The sequence below is a fragment of the Mirounga leonina genome, unplaced genomic scaffold (assembly GCF_011800145.1).
Source record: "Mirounga leonina isolate KUSES-001 unplaced genomic scaffold, KU_Mleo_1.0 Mir_150, whole genome shotgun sequence".
In the NCBI taxonomy this organism is placed as follows: domain Eukaryota; kingdom Metazoa; phylum Chordata; class Mammalia; order Carnivora; family Phocidae; genus Mirounga; species Mirounga leonina.
Window position 1 is genome coordinate 10,071,175 of NW_023270374.1, and position 25,126 is coordinate 10,096,300.

At 37.7% G+C, this 25,126-nt stretch overlaps 1 protein-coding gene across 1 annotated transcript in view; it reads right to left on the minus strand.

Moving 5' to 3' along the window:
• Positions 1-25,126, minus strand: part of MACROD2 (mono-ADP ribosylhydrolase 2) — a 1,406,961-nt gene that overhangs the window by 792,571 nt on the left and 589,264 nt on the right. Inside the window, exon 3 of the mRNA XM_035005819.1 lies at positions 20,802-20,923. Within this exon, the coding sequence (XP_034861710.1) occupies positions 20,802-20,923 (122 nt within the window). The remainder of the gene's footprint in view (positions 1-20,801; positions 20,924-25,126) is intronic.

The following is a 25,126-nucleotide window of genomic DNA, read 5'->3' on the forward strand; positions in this document are numbered from 1 at the left end:
CCAAATGTGCTGTAGTTTCATTGAGCAGCATATGCTGTAAAACAGTACACTTCATGTTTGTTCAGTGAGAGTTTGCCCTGAGGAGCGTTTAAGTCTGAGGACTTCTAACCAAGGTATGAACAAAGACAGCGTTATCATTTATCTAACTTTGTCACTTTCCAGCAAATGAAAACATGACAGCTTTTCAATGGCAGAGGAATCATTTTGAATTGAAATACTGCAAGTGGTTTAATAAACAGAATCTTGGATATTGTATTCACCTGTTTTGATCATCTGACACCTCTACCCCCTTTTTCAGAACCTAAAAGAGTTTCTGATTTCTTTCTAACTCAGAATTAAAATTCTGATCCCTGTCCTCCCTTACCTAGGTGCCTTCTGTTTCCACAAAGCAGGAAATGTTCCCACTTTCTGTAGGAAAAATTTTATCTCACCATCTCTTTAGAATAGTCATTGAGTCTTGATATGTACAAATTAGGCTTTCATAGATTAATCATTCGTCTATTCATCCACACTCATTCCACAAATATTTACTAAGTTCTTGCTATGTGTTAGGCAATATGTTCAATTGTGGATGTTAGTTGGTGAGCAAAACTGACCTTTTCCCTACCCTCATAGAGCTTGTAATCGAGAGAAAGAAGAAAATACTCACATAATCATACAAATGTAAATGTAAAACTTCCCTAGGGAAGAAAAGACAGAGCTGAGATCCAAAGGATGAGGAGAGCAAATGACCCAGGTGAAGAGGGAGGGAAGATCTTTCTAGACATAGAGGATGACATATGCAAAGATCCTCTCTCATATACAAAGGTACGATGATATAAAGTGCTCAAAATGTAAATATGAAGAAAAAGAGTTAGGGCTAATTCTTATAGTCTTACATTCATTCTTACATTCATCTTCATCCTTTGATTCATTCAGTCACAGTTTTTATTTTTTTTTTAATTTTTTTTTATTTTTTTAAAGATTTTATTTATTCATTTGAGAGAGAATGAGATAGAGAGAGTATGAGAGGGGGGAGGGTTAGAGGGAGAAGCAGACTCCCCGCCGAGCAGGGAGTCCGATGAGGGACTCGATCCCGGGACTCCAGGATCATGACCTGAGCCGAAGGCAGTCGCTTAACCGACTGAGCCACCCAGGCGCCCTCAGTCACAGTTTTTAGAGAAGCTATACCATGCTAGGCACTCACGCTGATGAATGATAAGTTAAATTAACATGATCCCAATAAAAACACCAGCAAGACCATAGCAAATAAACTGTTAATGATCACGAAGCTTATGGAATACACAGACTAGCAACGCAGACAAACAAGTAAATCACCACTGGGGGCTCCACAAGAAGGGTGGCACACACAAGCTATACACAGATTCTGGGGAGACACAGGGGCATATAAATCATCGCTGGGGCAAAAAGCACCAGCCAAGGGAATCTCATTCCAGCAGAAGTACTCCTTAAGACGAATTGTGGAGGGCTAGTTGATGAGAGTAAAGGGACTAAGAAAGGTAATTTTGGCAGAGGAAAAGTTCATGCTAAGGAATAAAGGTCTGATGACCTTCCCAGATCTTCCATGGAGTGAAAAATTTGTACATGAGAGTAAGAGGTTGGCAAGGGCCTTATGCAATGGGCCTAGGATAGAGGGTCTCCAGTTCTCCGCAATTTTTCAGTTCACAGTGTCTCAGGCATGGCTGCCCATAAGCCAAAATCAGATGTCTAAAGGTCTTTTTTTTTTAAAGATTTTACTTACTTACTTACTTATTTATTTATTTAGAGACAGTGTGTGAGAGATGGTGAGGGACACAGGGAGAGGGAGATAGAGAATCCCAAGCAGATTCTGCGCTGAGTGTGGAGCCCGACACAGAGCTCAATCTTAAGACCTCAAGATCATGACCTGAGTCAAAATCAAAAGTCAGATGCTCAACCAATCGAGCCACGCAGGCTCCCAGGGGTCTTGTTTCTTAAGTATTTGCATCCAAACAACTTAAGTATTTATGTACTAACAACTCAGTAGCCATATGAACCAGATTGGATTCTGCCATCCACATTTCCTGTTCCACATAGATTTTCATTTGGTGTTTCCTTTTTATCACAATAACAGTCAAAAACCCAGCTCAGGAATAACATGTTATCATAGAAAGGGATGCTGTATGTTCTAATTTTGAAACTGTGGAATGCCTTGAAACTAATAGTTTACATATTGTCTAACAGATGTTGAGCATCTGTATTTCTTTCAAAATTGAAAGAAACCCTGCCTTACCCCTGTGAGTTTTCTATGGTGCCCTAGGCGCCTTGGGCATCAAACTTACATACAGTTTGGGAAGCACAGGCTAAGGTAATCACGCTTCCTCCTGAAAACTATGGGGGGGTTCTTAAGGATCTCTAATTAAAGGGAAGGGATGTATGCTGTGTTAAAGATCATTAACATGATCATTCTGGCAGGATGTGTAAAAACTTAAAAATAAAAGCTTAAAAAACCTTAAAACGTCAAGGAGACCAGCTCAGTGGTTTAACTGAGAAGTAATGGGGAATGGTAGCTGGGATGGAGTAGAGAGGACAGTATAGCAGAGGCTCCCAGCTGTCTCCTTTCCCCTGGCCCTCCCAGAGGTCCTCTGCAGATAACTACCATCCACACTGATGGCCTCCTGAGTCTGCCTGAGGGAGATTTCTGGCTGTAGGAGGTGTTTATCGTGCAAGGGGCAAAGAGTAGCAGAATATGCCACCCCAAATAAAACCATAAGATTTCAGGACATGACATCCCAAGCAAGATATGCCAGTTTGGTATATTGATAATTTTGAGCTATTAACACTTAAAAAACAGCAAATACTAGGAGAGTCTTTCTCTGAATTTTCCTATCGGCCTAAAGACAGATATCCAAAAGGAACTCAACTGTCACAGATCCCCTTCATTGGAGTTTCATCACCTAGGGAGGATTGACCCTTATCATAGGAGAAAATACTAGATATTGACACCACACCCAGACAAACTTTGTCACAAGCTATCATATCACCCATTATTCTTCCAAGACCCAACCTCTTTCCTAAAAATCATTTACTCTCCCTTAAGAGGCCTCTATCCCCTCTCTCCTTCCTCTATTAAGATGATACTTGGGGCACCTGGGTGGCTCAGTCGTTAGGTGTCTGCCTTTGGCTCAGGTCATGATCCCGGGGGCTTGGAATCAAGTCCCACATCAGGCTCCCTGCTCAGTGGGAAGCCTGCTTCTCCCTCTCCCACTCACCCTGCTTGTGTTCCCTCTCTCGCTGTGTCTCTCTCTGTCAAATAAATAAATAAAATCTTAAAAAAAAAAAAAGATGATACTTAAGCCTGAATTCTAAGCCAATTCTTTGAGTTACTTATTTTTTCCTGGGTCTCTCCCATGTATATACTTGGTATACCTGTTAATAAAATTCTATTTGTTTTTCTTTTGTTGATCTGTATTTTATTACAGGAGTCTTAAGCTAAGAACTCAGAGGGTAGAGGGAAATTGTTTTTCCTCCTGTATGGGGGCTACCTCTAACAAGGAGGGCAGGATTGGTAGAGAAATACCCCAGCTTCCTTATCCCCTGGTGGGACAATTCGGAAGTGGGTTTTACATGGTTTCTCAGAGATTCCATGGCTAGACTGCCCCAGGTTCCATTAGTAATAATCTCCTTATTGTCACATCCATTATAGGTTTTCCTCTTTCCCACCTCATTTCCCTACTGCCTCATGGTGCTTCCTGGGAAAAAGGAACTCCCCAATAAATTTCCTGAACCCAGATGCTTGTTTAGGATCTGCTTTAGTGAGAAGACAGGATATGAGAGATATTAAAGAGGTCAAATGCAATAGATGACTCACTGGAAGGAGAGGAGTGAGATAGAGAAGTCTAGAATGACTCCTGGATTTCTAGCTGCACATCATGGTTCTGTCAGTGACATTCACAAAGGCATTGGCTACAGGAATTCAAACAGGTTACCCCAGTACACTAAGACTGAGGGCACTGCGGGGCACACAGTGGAATTTTCCATCAAGTAGTTGGATATTTAGTTATGAAGATCAAGAAAAAGGTCTTAGCTGGAGCTATCATTTGGGAATAAGGAACTGGTAAGTAGCAATTGAAGCCCCAACACCACCAAAGTATTAAGGGAATTAAAGAGAGTGGAGAATTATTCTGGAAGCTGTGAGAGACAGGACTCCTAAAGGAATGGTCCTGGTGTCAAGTACTGCAGGGAGTTCAAGTTGGATGAGGGCAATGAAGTGTAGGGAGGACTGTGCAGTAATCATACCTGGAGGGTTGCAGAGCATGGCCCTGAGAAAAGACAGTCTGGGAGAGGACACGCCATGGTGGCCTAGAAGAAGCATGGAATGAACTGACCTCAATCCTGCCTCTGCCTGGCTTCCTGAGGTGAGCTTACATCCTTCTTCATTTAAGCAAGAAAGGGAGAGCACTGGGGGCCCTCAGAGGGTGGTGTTTGAAGTCCATTCAGTAGCCTATAGATTTTGCTTAGTATTCCAAATAAAATGTTGATTAAAAAAAGAAGAAAAAGAAGAAAGAAAAGAAAAAGTATCAGCAAAGCTCATCTGGTCTCAGTTGAGCATCCACTGTAGGCAGGGCACTGTGTCTAGGGGTGTGAAGAAATGGAGATGAACCGAATGCAGCTTCTGACTGTCAGGGTTGTGTAGTCCAGTCAGGTTCTGCAGTTATAATACAACTACTATTAACATGTAAAGTAGAGAGTGGCAAGTCCCAACAGAAAGCTCTATTTCTCTACATCTCTCTTGTGCCTTCCATTCTTTAAAATAATTTTTTTGTGCAGTTTATAACTTTTCTATAAAACTCTTCACAGCAAGTGTCCTGAGTGACAGCAGCCCTCTATGTGACTTTTCCCATGACTGGACATAAAGATAATTTTCATGCAAACCCTCTTTATTTAGTTACAAACACTGAGGCCTGTGTTCTTCTCTATGCAGTGGTATGGATTACTGAATATGATTTAGATTCTATGGAACTTTCCAGTTTTATTTCATTCTTACAATTCTCTGATACAGGCAGGGGAGGGTTAATTTTTTTTTATTGAGATATAATTCATATAACATAAAATTTACCATTTTATTTTATTTTATTTATTTATTTGACAGAGAAAGACACAGCAAGAGAGGGAACACAAGCAGGGGGAGTGGGAGAGGGAGAAGCAGGCTTCCCGCTGAGCAGGGAGCTCAATGCGGGGCTCCATCCCAGGACCGTGGGATCATGACCTGAGCCAAAGGCAGATGCTTAATGACTGAGCCACCCAGGTGCCCCAAAATTCACCATTTTAAAGTATGCAATTCAGTGGGGGTTTTTTTGAGCATTTTCACAGAGTTGTGCAGACATCATCATTATTTGATTCTAGAAAATTTTCCTCACCCCAAAAAGAAACTCTATGTCTGTTAGCAGTTACTCCTCATTTCTCCCTCATCTCCTACCCCAACCCCTAGTCTACTTTCTGTCTTTATGGATTTAGCTATTCTGGACATGTCATACAAATGGAATCACAACATGTGGCCTTTAGTGACTGGCTTCTTTCATGTATAATGTTGTCAAGCTCCAGCCATGTAATAGCCAAGTATTGGTATTTCATTCTCTTTATTGCTGAATAATATCCCACTGTCTGGATGGACCATGTTTTATCCATTCATTAACTGATGGACATTTGGCTATAACTCTATGTTTAACCTGTGAGGAACTGCCACCCAGTTTTCCATATTGGATATACCATTTTACATTCCCACTGCAACGTATGAGGGTTCCAATTTCTTGTTCTTTTCCACTGATAATATTAAGGGCAGATTTTATTATCCCCATTTTACAGATGAAGAAAGATGGGTCTACACAACAATCAATTAGAAAGGCCAGGACTCAAATATTAGTTTTCAAATTCTTAGGTCAGCTTTCTTCCAGGGATACCACAAAGTCGTTCTGAAATCAGATCAATATCAAGGTGTTACAAAGGCATAGAACAATGCCCTGACAAAACTCAGATATGATATAACTCAGGGAAGTGATGTGGATTTACAAAACACACACATTCACATTCATATGTGTACACCCCAGTTATCATGCTACTGGCTTAACAATGTACTCCTGAGAATACCAATGTACTAATGAGAAGCTTTCAAAGAAGTCAAATTTAAATTATAGTAATACCTTGGACACTGAGAAAAGATGATTCATTAGGATTAAAAACATATGTCTTTGAAGTTCTTCAGAATGATTTATGATGCGATTCTAGCCTGTGATTCACTATATCTGGACACTTCTACTCATACCATCAAATCAGAGTTATTTTAGGAAGAAGCACAGTATTATCTAGAGCTGAAGTATCCAATTCTTCAAACTGCTTCTTAAATTGTCTCGAAGCATAATATCTTTAAATTTTTTTTATAGGATAGGTCCTTAGAAAAATACATAGTTGAAGCTTGGGCATTCATTTGATTATTATCTAAGCCAAATTTGTCAAAATTGGAAATACTGTCACACAGGTTGTATGACTAGAACAATAAAATTGGCAGTGCCTGGCCCCCAAATTAGCCCCTGACATTTTTTTTTTCTAATGGAATAATATATATACATTTTGAGTGCCATAAAAGCATCCCCCTCACTTGTCTTAGGAAATCTGATGAAATATATTTTCTTGTTTAAAGCAATAGAAGGATGTTGATGCAATATGTCAGAACCCTTACACTGGATGAAAATTTCTAGCCCGGAAGAAATCAACTCCACAAGAAGACAGCTAAGATTGAACCTTGAGAAAATTTCTCTCTCTTTATTTAAATCAAAACAGTATAAAGTGGAATATAAAGGAAGGCATGGAATAAATACGGAATTATCCATTTCAGATACTTATTTTCCATGTTTCATATTAATACTATCATAGTGAATAGTTACTATCAGAGTGAATAATGAAGTCGCATCTCTGAATTATTTACAGCAAGTCCATGATATTATATTTTAGTGATAATGTCAGAGGTATACAATATTCTGGAGAGTTCTACTGAGCTTGAATTTGAAATAATTCTCCTAAGTAATGGCTTACAGTATTCAAATGTGTGCAGCTAAACCAGTAGGCTAATTGGAAATACTGGCAAGCATGTGCTTAATTTGTATCTATTGCCAGATACATTCGATTTTAGGTAATGCAGAGAAAGAAATGTTTGCAGAGTTTGCCTTTACCACTGTTTAAAAGAAAGAAGGTTTCAAATTACCCATAATTTAAAAAACATTTTATACTAGGGTTGAGTTAGTTAAAATTCCTTTTTTGTTGTTGTTGTTAGTTAAAATTCTTAATACCAAAGGTATAATCAGATCCTGAGAGTTCATTTAGACTTTTTAGCAGAGAAAATCTGTTGGAATTCCTGGAACTCCTTTCTCTAGGAATGTTATGCTTTCTTGGTCCAAAACCATAGCTTCCAGAGTGACGCACATGAAGTGGTAAGAAGGGAAGGAAGTGTCTGCCTATTCAGGCATATAAGTCAGACCAGTCTGGGGATCCGTGAGGCATCAAACCAACTAGCACTCCATGCCTCAAAGCCTTCCATACCTCAAGATCCAAATTAGGCAATTGAAAAACTTCCTTTGGCATCCCACGTTTCCAGGTATAAGACTGATCACTTGCATATAAAATCACCAGATTCTGCTTTTGTGTTGCTAGTAAATGAGCAGTAATAAGATCATCTTAAAATACATACATCTTTTTTTCCTAATGTTTACATTAGGAATGAGATTAAACAATAGACATTAACCAATATAAAATAGACAAGATTTGTTCAAAAAAATACTGTGTAATATTGGAGGGCAGCTAGCCTTCCTTCCCCCTCGAACTTGACCCACAAATACTCATGAATACACATGATTAGAGCAGTGGCAATTGTAGTTAATCAGATAAGTAAGATTTTTTAAACTGGAAGCAGAAAGAGTTGACAGAGCAGTTAGTCTTCCCTGAAAGGCATGAGCGAGAGATCTTAGTTTATGCAAACTTAGTGCAAAGCCATTCCTCTGCCCTTTGCAAGAGAAAGTTAAATTCAAATTTGGCTCATATTTTTGCATGTATTTTGCAGCACTCCGTGAGGCTCTTGTACATTAGATTGTGAGGTATGTAGATTCATGCTCATTTTTAAAATAACGTAACTGATGTACAAGCCATTGTAATTTCTATAAGGTTTGAGGGACCTTTTCTGAAAGTTCAGTGCATTCTTCCTAATCCTCCCCAGCCTGCACCATTAATTCTGGATGAGCCAATGGGCAGAGAAGCATGTGTGGAAAATTAAACAAACAAACAAACAAAAAAAAAAACTGTATATTTGCTTATTAGTGTATTTGTGTGCAATCATTTGCTTTATGATATTTCAATTTAAAGAGAAAAGAATAGTTATCATTGGGGAAAATCAGAGTATTATTGGGCTTTCCTGCATTTTTTCACTGTTCAGTATTGTTTTTTTTTTATTTTGAATTACATTTATTAGGTTTAGGATCTCTGAAGGCTCTATGAGACTTTGTTTCTAAAATTGGGAGCACTTGAAAAATTTTTCAATAATTTTAGAAACTGCTTCTATGATTCCTTGCTGTCTTCACAGGCCTAGTCACATAATCATCCATCTTTATGGATGCGTGGTGACTGAGAGTTATTTATTACCATTTCACAGAACTGTCATTTGCTGAATCCATATTCAGCTCTATTACTTCCTTAGCTTTTCGAAGATTCAGGAATCACAGAAATAAGGTAAAAAAAAAAAATACAACAATGGAGAGATAATTCCCCAGGGATATAATAATAATAAATCTACAGCATCTAGAAATGTTGTCAAACCATTTAATAACAATAGTGCTACTACTACTAGTAGTTACAATAAAAATTACTACAAGTAGAATGTAAGTTCCACAAGCACCAATATATTCTCTGTACTTGGAATGGTGACTGGACCATAGCAGTTGCTCAATACATATTTGTTGGACAAATTACCACTAATGAACCTTACTATGCAGTCTCCTAAGTATTTCACAAATACTGTCACATTTTAGTCTCATGAAAATGTTGGGATGAACCTACTCTTATTATTTATCGTTGTCTATTATACTTTTATTTATATTTATTTTTCTGTTATATTTTTAAACATTTGAGTTGCCGCAAGGAAATTTCCCAAACAATGGGTTCAGAAGAGATGGAAAGATTGCACTAAAGTTATTCAGCTCATAGGGACAAAGATCTGGGTGGTTATATACTATTGTACTTAAGCCATAATTATAACTGGAACACTATATTCTTACCATAAGACACCTGCCAAGCAAATATTTCACCTTCTACATGTTTCAGGAGTGTGTAAGTGTTCAAAACAAAGATGGCTAGGTTGTAGCTTAGACTCAATCTGTAGCACATTTTCCACGAAAAAAAAATTCTCTTTATAATTCTACTGAATAGTGCATAAACAAGTCTAGAGAGCTTTCTTGATACTGACAGGTTTATTTTTATTTTAAAAGTGGTATTGGTTTCATTTGTTTTGCTCTTTTAGTCTCTCAGTTTAACAGCTTAAGAATAGCTTCGATTCGGGCGCCTGAGTGGCTCAGTTGGTTAAGCGACTGCCTTCGGCTCAGGTCATGATCCTGGAGTCCCGGGATCGAGTCCCGCATCGGGCTCCCTGCTCAGCAGGGAGTCTGCTTCTCCCTCTGACCCTCCTCCCTCTCATGCTCTCTGTCTCTCATTCTGTCTCAAATAAATAAATAAAATCTTAAAAAAAAAAAAAAGAATAGCTTCGATTCTATACATTGAAATTGCTCTTCTGAAAAACATATCTGAACATTTGCAAGAAAAAATATACAGTTTAAAGCCACTGCCGTTGTTCTAGACTATTAACCCTCTAGCTATATGCCAAAATGGCCCTGTTGTTCAAATCTAATGGTAGCCTCTGGACTCTGTGGTCTGTGTTTTGAATTGACTATTTTCCTCATGATATAGTGATCTAATAACTGCTGTTCAGGTCAGGGAAAAATAAAACACTCAAGATGACCATTTGCATTGCAAATCTGTTTATAGTTTCTATACAAATTTCACTATACTTTCTTTGACAGTGTGCTGGGCCAGTATTTGCTCTGAAAGACACTGTTGTAGAAACCAGTAATGATCTTCCTGGGAATATTCCTTAGTCTGATAAAAAGAACTGAATATAATTAAGTCAACAAATCTGGCTAAATTGAAATGTTTTATACTTTCATTTTAAATATATGTTCCTTGGTCTTTGCTAGTAGATTTATATCTGCAGAATGCACAAGTGACTAAAAATAATTCTTTCAAACTATGAAAGATGAAGCAAAAAGTTTCAGACACCCTTACAGAAAGAATTGATCATAGGCCTATTGGAAGATTTTTTAAAAAAATATTTTATTTATTTATTTATTTGAGAAAGAGAAAGAGAAAAAAATGCATGCATGAGGAGGGGGAGGGGCAGAGGAGGAGAGGGAGGGGCAGAGAAGAGGGAGAGGGACAACCAGGCTCCCTGCTGAGTGCAGAGCCCAAGATGGGGCTCTATCTCATGACCCTGGACCCTGAGATCATGCCTGAGTTTAAATCAAGAGTCAAATGCTTAACCAGCTGAGCCACCCAGGCACCCCTGGAAGATTTTTTTTTTTAATTATGTTATGTTAATCACTATACTTTACATCATTAGTTTTTGATGTAGTGTTCCATGATTCATTGTTTGCATATAACACCCAGGGCACCATTCAGTACGTGCCCTCTTTAATACCCATCATCCCCCCACCCCACTACCCTCTAGAACCCTCAGTTTGTTTCTCAGGGTCCGTAGTCCCCCTGCAAGATTTTTGAAGAAAATAGAAGATAATGTATTTCCCAAAATGTTAAAAGAAGACATAACTTGGCAGAATCCTTATATTGGGAAGAAAATTCAAATGTAACTACCTAATCAAATTGCTTACCCTCAATATGTATCATATCTTCTAATTGATGAACGATTTTACATACATCCACCCTTGGGCAGCCAACTTTTCTGCCGTTTGTGTGATGAACCAAAATTTAGTGTCATGAGATGATGAGGAAAAAATTCAACCAAGGTGACACAATATTGTGATACTATTTCTCTGCTACCTAAGAATTAATTTCACTTCCAATAACTCTGTTTATTTCATAGGTTACAACACTAGTCACATTAATTACCATCCTTGTAACCTGTATATCACACTATACTTAAAGAAGCAGAGAATTTGGATGCCTGAGTTCAAGAATAAAAATCTCTGGGCAACATGTGTTTAGCACATTGCCCTACTGGAAACTCAGTTTAACTTAACCCAACAGTTCTCAGTTCAATCAGACCCAACATTCCCTTTTTATAAGAACTATTTTGAAAAGCCCTCTTGAGTATGCCAAAATGACATCTATAAATAGTACTTAGCTACATCCATGAAGCAGGTGTCAGTGATCCACCCACATCCTCCCAGAACTCAGCGTTCCAGTACCTGTCCACCCAAGCAGCCTCCAGCAAATCCCCTTATGGGATTCTGCCTTGGGGTATTCTCTCAGCCTGGCCAAGAAGCAGACAAGAAAGGCTGGGGAGTTAATCCCCCAGGAACAGTCCTCAGCTAGCCACAGGTGGAAGTGAAAGATAAATGGCCCAGCTCCCCTCCTTCTCCAGACAGGAAAAGTCTTAGGCAGGTTTTACACACTTTCCCGGAGCTCCCCAGCAGGAGTGAGCCTCTGCCACCCACAGTGGTAACTTGCTTATAACCTGATTCTTGGCTGCCTTCCCTTCCCTCTCTCACTTCCCCATTTCTGTCAGTGCTTCCTGTCCTACCCTCTTAAATAAAGTACTTATACACAAATCCTTGTTTCAGGGTCTGTTTCAGGAAGAACCCAAATCAAGACAATACGTCAATTTTTTAAAATCAATATAATGTCATAGGGGTATATGAAAGAGATATAAAGGAAAGTGACAAAGTCAAGTTCTGTTTTCAACATGTAAATACTCAGGCATGACTACATATTGCCTAATGTCACACACAAAGAATTAAGCAGCATGTAATAAAGCAGTCAGAGAGTTGCTTTCTCACATGGAATTACCATGAAGAGAACATCTGCAAATGCAGACTCACACAGGTATGATGTGTTGCCTACTATCCTAAGTGGTGCAGCCACCAATGGCATGATTTCCTCAGGCACTCTTGGCAAAATGTGGAGCATGCTAAGCACGAGCTTCCCTTAATGTTCAAGGTGGTTCACTAATACATTGAAAGTAAAAGGTCTGTTTTTAATGTACCCTGTTGTTTATAAATAGGTTTTATTTGTATGACTGTCAAGCAGAACATTAAAACATTATTCAGGATAAGGGACAGTTTCTCAGGGTATGCCTGGTCAGCCCACATGTTGTAGCATCTCTGGCCCTGCCCACAAAATGCTAGCGGCAACCCCCAGTTGTTTGCATTGCCCCACACCACCCTCATGAAAAGCTCCTCACAAGGCAGTACTTTTAGGTGCCATGGGTTTCAAGGAAGGAAGGAAGGAAGAAAGGAATGAAGGAAGGAAGGATGGATAAAAGACATAAAACAGCAGAGGAAAGGAAAAAGGCATGGGATTTAGACTTTCCCAATTTAAATCCCACCTCTACTTTTTGTTAGAGGTAAGACTTTAAGCAATTTACTCATGGTCCTTCTGGCTCATATTCCTCATCTGTAAAGTGGAAGAAACAACACTGTCATTCAGATCGTTCAGAGACTAAATGAGTAAAATACAATGCCTGGCACAAAGTGACAGTTCAAAAATATTAGCTATTTTTATTACTCGATTTCCTGGCTAAATGACTGATCTCTCTAATTCCAGTCATCTCTCTGACCAGGAGGCATGAATTGTGCAGTGTATGAAAATATGGGTTTAGGTGTATAGTCATGTTCTCCAGGCATGGTTTATGAATTTATCATCATTCCATGCTCTCCCTCCTTCTCATCTCTCCTGTCCACCCTTGGTCACTTGTTATTGCCAGTAATGATGACCTGATAAGAGTATTATTTGAGATTTTGTACCCCTATGACCAATTAGGGTATCTTATAAAAGGTGAGCATAGGGAAGAAAGAGGAAAAAAAAATTCTGATTTAGCCTTTTTCTCCCCTCTCCGGCTAAATTAAAGAAACACAGGGAGCTAGCTGGACAATTAGAATAACAAATGAGATGATGTATAGGAACACACTGTTGTAAACTAAAAAGCGAAGTGCAAATGTAAAAATGCTTTTGTTCTTGTTATTTATTAATCGTATCATTAGTTACACAGCTGTTAGAACCCCAGCTAGGAAAGACACAGAGACTTAGCATTATCCTTTGTAAATGAGATAGCTGAGAACTAAGACTAGATGTTGCCTAAAAAGAGAAGAGGAAAGAAGATCACGCCATGGCTCTGTGGAAGAGTGCTTTGAGATGAAGAGCTGGCTGGGAAATGGTGGTACCAAGTTAGGCAGGGGAGCAGAGGTAACAAATTAAAGGGTCGTCTTTTTAAGGTGGCAGAAGTCTTCTTGAAGTAGGGACTGCATTGATTGATGTGGCCTGTAATGGAAACTCAGATAATGAAATAAAACGGGCACTTAAGAATTTCAGGCTGAGAACTCATTGCCATGGCAACCTTCTCAGAAGGGAACTTGTATAAGAAAATAAGGTTTACTTGACTATCCCTTAAAATGAAAATCTACACTGCAGTGAAACAATTAAATGCAGAATTCCAAATTTGCTTATTGCCGCAATGCTTAGAGGAAGCACTGAAGTTGCAGGTCCGTTGTATTTTCCATTGGAAGTCATTACTTCTCAAAATCTATAACTCATGGAAGGAAAACCCTCTAGTTTTGAGGGATCTCTATTTGGTATTGGGTGCTTCCTACCCGCAAAGATTTAATATTTCTTTTTTTACATTCCATACACCATCTAGCATGGGGCTCAAGTAGAAATCACAGTGGTATACGCTATGAAAACAAACACCCAACTTTTAGTTGTCCATAATCACATAAAACTACCAAATTCGTATATCAATTTTTAGTTATACTTCATGGGAAAATCATTTTTAACCTAAATAAAATCTGGTTTATATTCAGATTATGATCATTTTTATATTAAGATCTATTTTCTTATTACATGTTCTCCCTCAAAGAACGTCAAACTGGGTACACTATATTTTGTCAGTTAAAAGGGGTTTTCCTGAATACCCAGTATCATGGACAGATATGAATCTACGCCTTTTAACTGATGCTGAGGGCAGAAATCACTGTGATCCTTTTTGAATGGCTTGGATTAAGTTTCTAAAAGTAAAACTGATGGTGGAAGAATTTCCCATTGAGGAAATTTAAGATCATACTGCAAAAAAGAAATAGAGGGCAAGACAAACTTATAAAACTCCTTAAAAAATATTTCTATGCTCACTTAAAAACAACAAAACCAGTATGATATATAAGATAATATCTATGCTATTATAGTGTCTCTACATCAGTATTATTAATAACGGTCCCTGTACAATAGGAATCTTTCCTCACTGCCTTCAACCCTACTCTCACCTCTGAAATTTAACCAAGATATTCACCAATATAAATAATTTCCTTTGTCTGTTTTAGATAATATACCTTCAAAAGGATATTCTGTATATGCGAAGTCCTCTTCTAGTCCCACAATAACCGTTTAATTTTCTCAGGACACAGCATTGTCCCAGAAATCAAAATAATACAGTTGTTTGATTTCACCAGCCTGACTATTCATTTCTCAGCCACATGTGTTAGAATACTGTGTTTCTAAGACCTGGGTTTATTCTTGGACACCTACCTTTATCTTTCCCAAGGTTTTCCTGAGAAAATCTGTACCCTCTTGGACTTTTCTTTCAACCTTTGTTCCCTGTTCCTATTTCTAGTTCATTCTTTTTCTAATTATCCCCTCAATGATGTCTACATTTTTTGCCTATCCTGGAATCAACACTCTCAAGGTTTCAGGGAATGTATACACAAGTAAATCTGCATATATTTGAATTTTGCCCGAGGGGAATTCATGGTTGGAGGAAAATAAGTGAATTATATTTGAAGTAGGTCGGAAGAAATAAGGTACATGCACAAACGAGGTCTAGGAAGCATGAAAGATTGGTCAGATTTTTCATTTGAAACCCTTTATGATAAGACTTGGAAGAAGAATCATGATTGAAATCATAAATTTAAACATTCATCAGTATTAATAAAGCTGTGCAAATTAATAATTCATAGGAGAGATGTGCCACTGTAAAATGAAACATTAGATTTATTGATTACTTTTATCTTTTACAACCTTAAGCAAACATGTAGATACATACCGAAAAGAAGCCACCAAGAAGAATGAACAGAGGAGAGAAATGTAAGGAAATGTTCTCTCTCAAATTAATAAAGGAGTATTATTCTTTTTCATAGTGAAAAATTTTGTCTACAACACATCCAAAACCAAATAACTACCTTATTTCTAGATAGTCATGGGTAACTAGGGCTTTTCCCTCTTCTCTATTTAAAAGGTATCTCTTTTTAGCAAAACTGGGAGGTAAGTGAAATTTATTTGTATCCCACTATGTTTTCTGTTTCTCCCCAACTTCCTCCAGACTCCCTTCCAATTCCCCTCCTCCCTTAGGCTGAGGTGTTGAGCACTTTTATCATCCTCTAATTTATCCTGCCAAAGTGAAAAATAATTTGATAAATTTCTTCATGTTAGGATATTAGGAAATTAATTATCTACAGATCTCATGAGTATTTGCATTTTAAAGGAAAATTGCAGAGAAAGGACAATGCTTGGCCATCATAAATTACTCATTAATTATCGAATTTCAGATACCTGTGGGAAGATATTTAAAAGTGATGAGAACTAGAGAATGCTCTCAAATCATACAATGGATATGATGATCTTGTTTGTTTATTTGTCTGGACGGGCAGGAGATTGAGACAAATTATATATTTGAAGACAACCATTATACCTTCCGAGTCTTAAGAGAGGCTTAAAAATGTCTTGGTAGGGGGCACCAAGTTAAGCCTCTGACTTGATCAGCTCAGGTCCTGATCTCAGGGTTGTGAGATCAAGCCTGTGTCATGCTCCGCGCAGGGCATGGAGTCTGCTTAAGATTCCCTCTCTCCCTCTCTCTCTGCACATTCTCGTCCCATAGAAAAATCTGGGTACACGATAAGTCTTATTGATACTTTTTAAATAAATAAATGATTATACTATTTGTTTTACCCCCAGTAAAATTTTAAATAACTTCTTTGGAGAAATAAGAATAAAGCAGAAATCTCTGATCCCTGTGCTGCGATCCCAAAGCCTTTGCTTTACCTTTGGCAGAAAAGTAGTGCCTAGCAAATATTTCATTTATTCAGGAATATTTCCCTGGCCCCCTACAGGAAGGCAGGGCTGTGTGAATATTCTGGCCAATGAAATGGGGGCAGAAATGATGTGTGTCACTTCTAAGCTGAGACAGTAGAGAGTTCATGATTTTGCAAGGTCTCTGTTCTATGACTGAGCAAGTTGTCAGTTCAAAAGAGCACAACTATAAGATGATGGGATGTCTATAAGCCAGGGTCTCTGAATGTAGGCCACTGAGATTTTGAGGTTGTTTGTAATTGGAGCACAGCCTAGCTAGTCCAGACCATTACGGCATTTACCACATTGCTTTATGGTCCCTTTGTTACATATCTACTATCCCACCTTAACTAGTTAATTCTTACTCATTTTTGTAGCTTTGTTGTAAAATGACACATAGTGGGAGAAACCATAATGATATAAAAGTATTTTTTGAAAAGTTAAAGATTAGACTATAAATTTAAGACAGTTGAGTGTGTGACAAGATTAGTATAATTTAATTCAATGCATCTACTGAGCAATACAAGTCTGTGGTATGTTCTGCATTGTCAATACAAATATGAGTTGGTAATATTACCAATGATATTATTAATGATTACAAATAAGATGATATTAATAGTTATAAACAACATTAATGGTGGTTTTAATTGCCTAAATAAATGTAATATTATGAGATAAAAGAAAATAAATACTGGTCTCTGTCCCCAGTTCTTGACACAAAGCTCCTAAAACTCTTGTAATTTCCTAAGTAATAAGAACCGTAGGGCGCCTGGGTGGCTCAGTTGGTTAAGCGACTGCCTTCGGCTCAGGTCATGATCCTGGAGTCCCGGGATCGAGTCCCGCATCGGGCTCCCTGCTCAGCGGGGAGTCTGCTTCTCCCTCTGATCCTCCCCCCTCTCATGCTCTCTCTCTCTCTCAAATAAATAAATAAATAAAATCTTAAAAAAAAAAAAGAATCATAGAGCATCTCTTGTTCTAATATAATGCTTGTTTTTGACTCCATCCCTGATACAGTTCTCCTAAAACCCTTGTAAATTCCTAAGTGATAAGATCACTAGGGGTATCTTTTGTTCTAATGAGACAACTCTTGGTGGGCTCCTGGATGGTCCCTAGAGGGGGGCTGTTCACTAAAAAGACCAAGCAATGATTAGAAGCTTGAAATTTTCAGCCTTGCCCCTCAATACCCAAAGAGGGGAGAGGGACTAGAAATGGGAGTTAATGATTGATCATGTCTATGTGAGGAAGCCTCCATAAAATTCCAATAGTACAGGGTTCAGAGAGCTTCCAGGTTGGCAAACACAACCACACTGTCCCACTCCATAGGGACAGAAGCTCCTGGGGTCAGGATCCTCCCAGACCTTGCCCTATGTACCTCTTCATCTGGATGTTCATTTATACCCTTTATCATATCCTTAAATAAACTGGTAAATTTAAGTGTATCCCTGAGTTCTGTGAGCCTCTCTAGCAAATTAATTGAACCCAAGGAGGAGGTCATTGGGACCTTAGATCTATAGCTGGTTGGTTCAGAAACATAGGTAATAACCCAAGCTTGCTACTGGCATCTGAAGGGTTTAGGTGTGGGGGGTTTGGGGAATAGGTAACCTTATGGGACTGAGCCCTTAACCTAGGGGATCTGACACTATCTCAAGGTAGATAGAGTCAGAATTGTATTAAATTGTAGGACACCCAACCGGTGTCCCAGAGAATTGCTAGGTATTGGGAGAAACCTCCACATATTTTGTGACCAGAGTGAAGTGTTTTGTGTGAACAGCAAAGGAGAATCACAAGGAATAAATGCACAATCAGGAAGAACAGGTTTTTCCCTACACAGGAGGAGGAAAAAATTGAGTTTTTCCTTTACAAATGTATTAACTGAATACTTGATAATAATTTATTTCTGGCTTAACGACATCAAGAGATGACATGATAAATATCTAGAGGTTTGGTTTTCAGAATAGATGTCAAGGCAAGAATGATCTCAATCTCCTAAATTTGCCAAATCCTAAAATGTGAAAATAACTTATACTTTAAGTAATATTGCCAAATACTTTTATAGAGAATTACATTTTTCCAGCTATCTTACATCCATTATCTCGACTGATCCCCGTAACAGCCTCTTGAGTTAGATAGATCTGATATAACACTAATAATTTACTGATTCTTTGTACATGGAAACTGAGGCTACAAAATATTGACATGGCTTATCCATGGTCACACAGTGACAACTGGTAAAGCACACACTAAGAAGTTCTGGTAAAAGGGTTTATGAGAAATTTTCTGTGACATGTATACAAATGAGCTCAAGTTAAGTTTATTGTCCATCTTAATAGCCAGGCTTTTTATATTAACCATCTCTCCCCCATCTATTATAATAAGTATATAAAGTACAAGTCTATACATTAAAACATATATCCAATCATAATCAGTTCCTAAGAATTTTCCATTTTCCCCACATAATGAAGATTTAATGATAACAGCATTATAATTTTTTTTAGCATTGTAATTTTTTAACATTGGTCAAGAACATGACATTCCATATAAAATGGAAAGACCATTTCCTTCTTTAATGAAGGAAGGAAGGAAGGAAGCAAAGAAGAGGGGGGAGGGAGGAAAGGAAAGTGGGAGGGAAAGAAGAAGGAAGGAAAAAAGGAAGGAAGGAAAGAAAGGAGGAAGGAAGGAAGGGAAATAGATTTTTGTGTGTGAATAAGAGACAAGACATTTGATAGAAACTCCATGCAACCATGACATAACATGGCGATTAATTTAGCTGGACATTTTGCTTCACATTTTGCATATATTTTCCACCTCCATCTTTATTTATTAATATTGAAATGACTTTAGTTTAGCACCACCTGCTAACTTAGCACCAAGTAAGATGTAATTAACCCCTCAAAATCATCATCCAAGATATTTAGATAGACCTAATTCCAATCCCAGGATGATTAGAGCATAGCTTTAGTCCATCTGCAAGTCATCTGATAAAAGTCAATTAAACTTAGTACATAATTCTCCCACTCCTTACCTAATGGTAGCAAGTAGTATAATAGCAGATATGATCGTTTTAAGATCATCATCGTTAGAGAAGTGTCTTTTTCCTATTAAAAGAATGGGTGCTGTTTTTACACTCTTTCTAGTGGGCTAGCATCTTCTTACTTCCTTTTGGCTTTTGAAAGGAGTCATTAGAGATGCCAGTGAATTCATTAGCTAATTCTCTTCAGGTCTCAAGGTCTGTATTTCCCAAGCTAGAAACTTCTATACATATCCATTTTTCCAAGCACTTCAGCCCCTTGCCTTTTTAATCAATAGGCCATATTGACAAAATTCTAATTATTCCTAAATGTGCACACCTGTTTTGCTTTTCCTTATTTTGCTGTAAAGAACAAAATCAGCCCACTGGTTTAATAGTTTGCTTTGCTCCATTCTCTTTGAACTTTTGAAGCTTTCTCTTCAGACAGAGGGGTCTTACTTATCGATTCATTTAAAAAAATTTTTTTTAAATCAAAGAGTAAAATAAAATATTCAGCCCTGTTAATAATTATGCAAAGATTTAAAAGATTGTATAATTAGTTTGCAAAAAAAGTGGTGTTATTTTAAGCAAACTCAACAATGTACTTTGAAAAAGGCATTTCAAAATTATAACCATGCATGAAAAGTCCAGCAACTAACCAGGGTTATCTAAATGTGTCTGACACTCAGTGCTCCTTCATGCAAATAATAAAACCTTTGCTTTTGTGACCTCCTAAGCAATGCTGATTCATTCAGCCTGCTATGAAGTCAAAGGTTTAACCATCTTCCTGCCCCACAATTTCACCAAGTTTATAATCTATGTGAAAAGATCCCAGGGATTCTGCCCAAATTAACTTACTATTGGGTATTTACACTCTCATTTTTCTCATACTTTTATTTCCCTGGTGTAATTGAGATGTAATAAACGTAGGACATGTTGGAAAAGAAAAGCAGGTGAATAAATACTCCCAAATCCAGTTCAAAGAGATTTCCTTTCATGCCAGCCTCCTGGTAAGAAAACAGATTAGATCCACATTTTTTGAACTCTCTCTGTCTAAACTGATAATACTTAGAAGGGATGTGGCATACCCAGCTACAGACTATTAGTTTAAGAAGACCCAAATAGATTTAAAAGGCAGCAACTTTTAAGTTAAAATACACACATGCACACTTTCTCCAAAAACTAATGGCACTATGGATGGAAGAAAGTAGATGGGATGGCTCCAGTTGTATGATTCTACAGTTTTAAATCCCAAAACATCACAAACTATTAAACAAATATTTAGGGCATACAAAAGAGTAGAGTCATAATAACAAGTAGTACATCACTTACTGAGAACCTTAACCTTAGTTTTCTGAATTTTGGAAATGGTTTCCTACCCTCATTTTGGATGAGATTATTTTCCCAAATACAAAGGCTGAAAAGAATAAGAAATAAGAAACATAAAAGTACTTACGACTGATCGGATGTTATTTTCTTTCATCAGCTTCAGAGATGATTTGTAGCAATTTGCAAGGTCTTCCTTGTGGGAACCATTAATATGGCCTCTGGCTATTGGTCCTACAGTATGGATGACATCTGCACATGCGAAAGGAAGGAGAAATAGCATAAGCAAGGTATTTTTCACTTTTCACATAATTAGTGCTTTATTTATTGTAGATGTTTGTGTTGGAGCCTGGAGACAAGCAAGCTAAGAATTATTGATGATGCAAATGCTTCTCTGGTAAAAACATTTTATATAGCACAGCCTCTTAAAGTAGGCAGTTGCCCAGGAAGGTGATAATTGTGAAAGGGCATCCCCTACCAGTAAATTATTTCATTGTTGTTGGCCAGATCCAAGTGAAACAGATTATAATACAAGATGTGAATAATTGGCACCCTGGCAAAAGACAAATCCTTGGTGGGAAATAAACTGAGAAATAATTGCCTGCAAAATCAGTGTTCTGAATTGACATGGGAAAGAAGAACCAAAGTTTCACATCACTTTACTTATAAATAAGACAATAGTTTCAGGCATTGTACACAATAAAAAAGGGCAAATTTCTGAAAATGTGCCAAGATAATTTGTAACAATCAGTAATAACCTTAAAAGGAATAACTTTAAAACATCTCTACCAATTTTAATTTGCAACCTACCAAGCCTCACATATATGAGGTATGCTAGGCATAATAGTCCCTAATAATTACCTCGCTTCTGTTGTTTACTATATTAAAACTTTCAAAAAGCAATCCATACTTTCAGCCTCTATATTTAAAACACAAAATTAGATTTTTTTTTTGCACTTAAAACCAGTCATTGTTGTATTTTTTTAATACCTACACACATATTTTTTCACTTAGGAACATAATGAAATGGAACTGTTCTAGTTTTAAAGTCTGTAAGGATCATAAGAAAGAACTCAGATTATAAACCAAATTACTTGAATGCCTTATAATGTCTGTTTTCCATCCTTATCTGCTAATCTGGATTATTTGCCCATCTCATTGATGTAAGTAACAACAACTAATCACCTTTGATCAGAAAGACAAATTTGGTTTAATATTACTGTAATATTATAATGAAATGAAATTATTTGCTTTGGCCAATCAGTACCACTTCATTTCAACAATGACAAGGTAAGAACACATCACAAAAGTGAGACTATGGAACAGTCTTAAATTGCATAGGAAATTTAAATAGCAGAAACTAAGTCACTAAGGGTAAAATCTTTGTTGTTTGCCTGCTAAATACTGAGGGTATCATTTGATGTTTGAGAAATCCCCAAAATGTTGATTTCAACTTTTAACTCTGAAACAGTATTAAAACCCTTGTCAGGGGGCACCTGGGTGGCTCAGTTGTTAAGCATCTGCCCTCAACTCAGGTCATGATCCCAGAGGCTTGGAATCAAGCCCCGCATCGGGCTCCCTGCTCTGCGGGAAGCCTGCTTCTCCCTCTCCCACTGCCCCCTGCTTGTGTTCCCTCTCTGGCTGTCTCTCTCTGTCAAATAAATAAAATCTTTAAAAACAGACAAACAAACAAGCAAACAAAAAAACCCTTGTCAGATAATATTAAAGATGATATCTTGTGATCAAAATAGGCAGAAATGTCACCAGTGAGTTCATGCAGATGTTTTTGCACCGGCAAACCTAGCTTTAAGTTGAGAACCGCAATAACATAAGGACAAAGGGAGATTATGTTATATTTAGCAAAACCAAAAACAAAACAAAAAACCAACCAAACAAAAAACCCCAGCACACAGTGATATCATTTTTTACAATAAGAGTATCAAATAAGAGCTGTATCTATTGAAGCAATACAAGTTCCCTACCAGATGTAGTGAATTTTTACATGAACATTTCACAATAGCTTCCATTTTGAAGCAAATGCCAGAATACGTGAAGAAGGAAGGCTGTACTTAGCTTTACTTCATTTTCCCCTTTGTGGCTACTTGTTTGTGCCCAGCTATGACATTCTAAATCCCCAATGAATCCAAAGGGAGAGAAGCTGTAGAGTAACAACAAAGGATTCTAAAGAACAGCATTTCCAAAGTGGGTACAGTAAGATGTGGGTTTAAACGTCAATTACATTTGGGAATCACTGGGTGAAATTAAATCAAAATAGCTACCTTGGTGCAGGACTTTCAGGACATTTAATATGCAACAATGGATTATGAAACTCGACAAGAGGGGATACAGAATGGAATACATTGAAAACTATGTTTTACAGAATACTTCAAGGGACTAAATTTCCACAAATTTACCTTTGGGAAATGTTATGCCAGGACAACTCTGGCACCCTGACTGCCATTGTTGAAGGACAAGTCCATGGTTTGTTTTGTTTTGTTTTGTTTTTTCCCCCTTCTTCCCAAATGCCTCTGTGCATCAAATAATACGTAAAGAAGCAACAAGATATGACCTTGGATTCCTTATATTGTGGATGGAGAAGGTCAAGAATAAGTGCCTCTTATCTGGGGTCATAAAGCTGTGTCTACTTGAGCCAAGTAAAAACAGGGCACAGGGGCATTAATGGGAAGGGGAAAGAGAGAGAGAGTCCATAAAAGGAGAAAATAGTGACATTTAAAAAATCCTTTTCTTTGCTTTTCCCTGTAGACATCATTGTCCACATAACTTAAATGGAATTTATGAAAAACTATTCCTTTCATTTTTTCAGTTCTCCATTTAATTTAAAAGTCTGAGGACAAACATCCAATCAATGAGACTTCTCCTCAACATCAAAATATTGATCTCTGTATTTTATGCTCTATATTAAACTTACAACACCCAAGATCAAGTATTATTATCGACCAACACGATGACCTCTCAGATCCACAAAGCTGAATGTGAATCAATGTGAGGCCCAAAAGAAAATTTCCTTCATTATTTTAGTTGTTCATAGCACTTAGGAGTGATTCTTTCACACTGAAGCGTTCCTCTTTCCCGTTATAAAACTCAGTCAGGAAGTCTGCCTTCCAATTCCAGCTTCAGCCCTGACTTGCCAAGTGGCCCAGATGAAGCCATCTATTCACTAGCCCCTGCCTTGGTTTCCTTATCCACAAAACAAATCAATACCTACACACATATTTTTTCACTTAGGAACATAATGAAATGGAACTGTTCTAGTTTTAAAGTCTGTAAGGATCATAAGAAAGTCTGCTTAGATGATCTCTGTGATTTATTCTGTGATGTGTGGCATCATTAACATTTACCTTTGTATCAGAGACAGAGGGAATACAAAACGATGCCTGGGCAGTTACAAGAGACCTTAAACAAGTGGCTTGCAAGCTTTGTGAGTATTAAGGATCCCTTTTTAATATCAAAAATATCATAGACTACTCTTTCACAATAGTAGTTTCAAAATCCATTGATTGACAAAAAGTTCCAGACAAATAGCTGTTATAACATCAATGATGCTTTGCACTAATTTACATTTTGTTGGACACAATAGCCCTTGATAGTGGATGCATATATGTGAGATATATCCCTAGATAATGCTTTCACTTGGACATGCACTTGTGGATCCCTTGGTATAAACAGGATAATGTAAACAGAAGTGTTTAATTCGATTCGATTTCTGGTGCATATAGAGGCTCAATTACCACCACCGCCAGCAGCAGCAACATCCAAGACACCTTCTACACACAGGCAGAAATGACAGTCATCATCATCAAGACAGCATGGTACTGGCACAAAAACAGACACATAGATCAATGGAACAGAATAGAGAGCCCAGAAATGGACCCTCAACTCTATGGTCAACTAATCTTCGACAAAGCAGGAAAGAATGTCCAATGGAACAAAGACAGTCTCTTCAACAAATGGTGTTGGGAAAATTGGATAGCCACATGCAGAAGAATGAAACTGGACCATTTCCTTACACCACACACAAAAATAGACTCCAAATGATTGAAAGACCTCAATGTGAGACAAGAGTCCATCAACATCCTAAAGGAGAACACAGGCAGCAACCTCTTTGACCTCAGCCAAAGCAACTTCTTCCTAGAAACATCGCCAAAGGCAACGGAAGCAAGGGCAAAAATGAACTATTGGGACTTCATCAAGTTAAAAAGCTTTTGCAAAGCAAAGAAAACAGTCAACAAAACCAAAAGACAACCGACAGAATGGGAGAAGATATTTGCAAATGACATATCAGATAAAGGGCTAGTATCCAAAATCTATAAAGAACTCATCAAACTCAACACCCAAAGAACAAAGAATCCAATCAAGAAATGGGCAGAAGACATGAACAGACATTTTCCCAAAGAAGACATCCAAATGGCCAACAGACACATGAAAAAGTGCTCA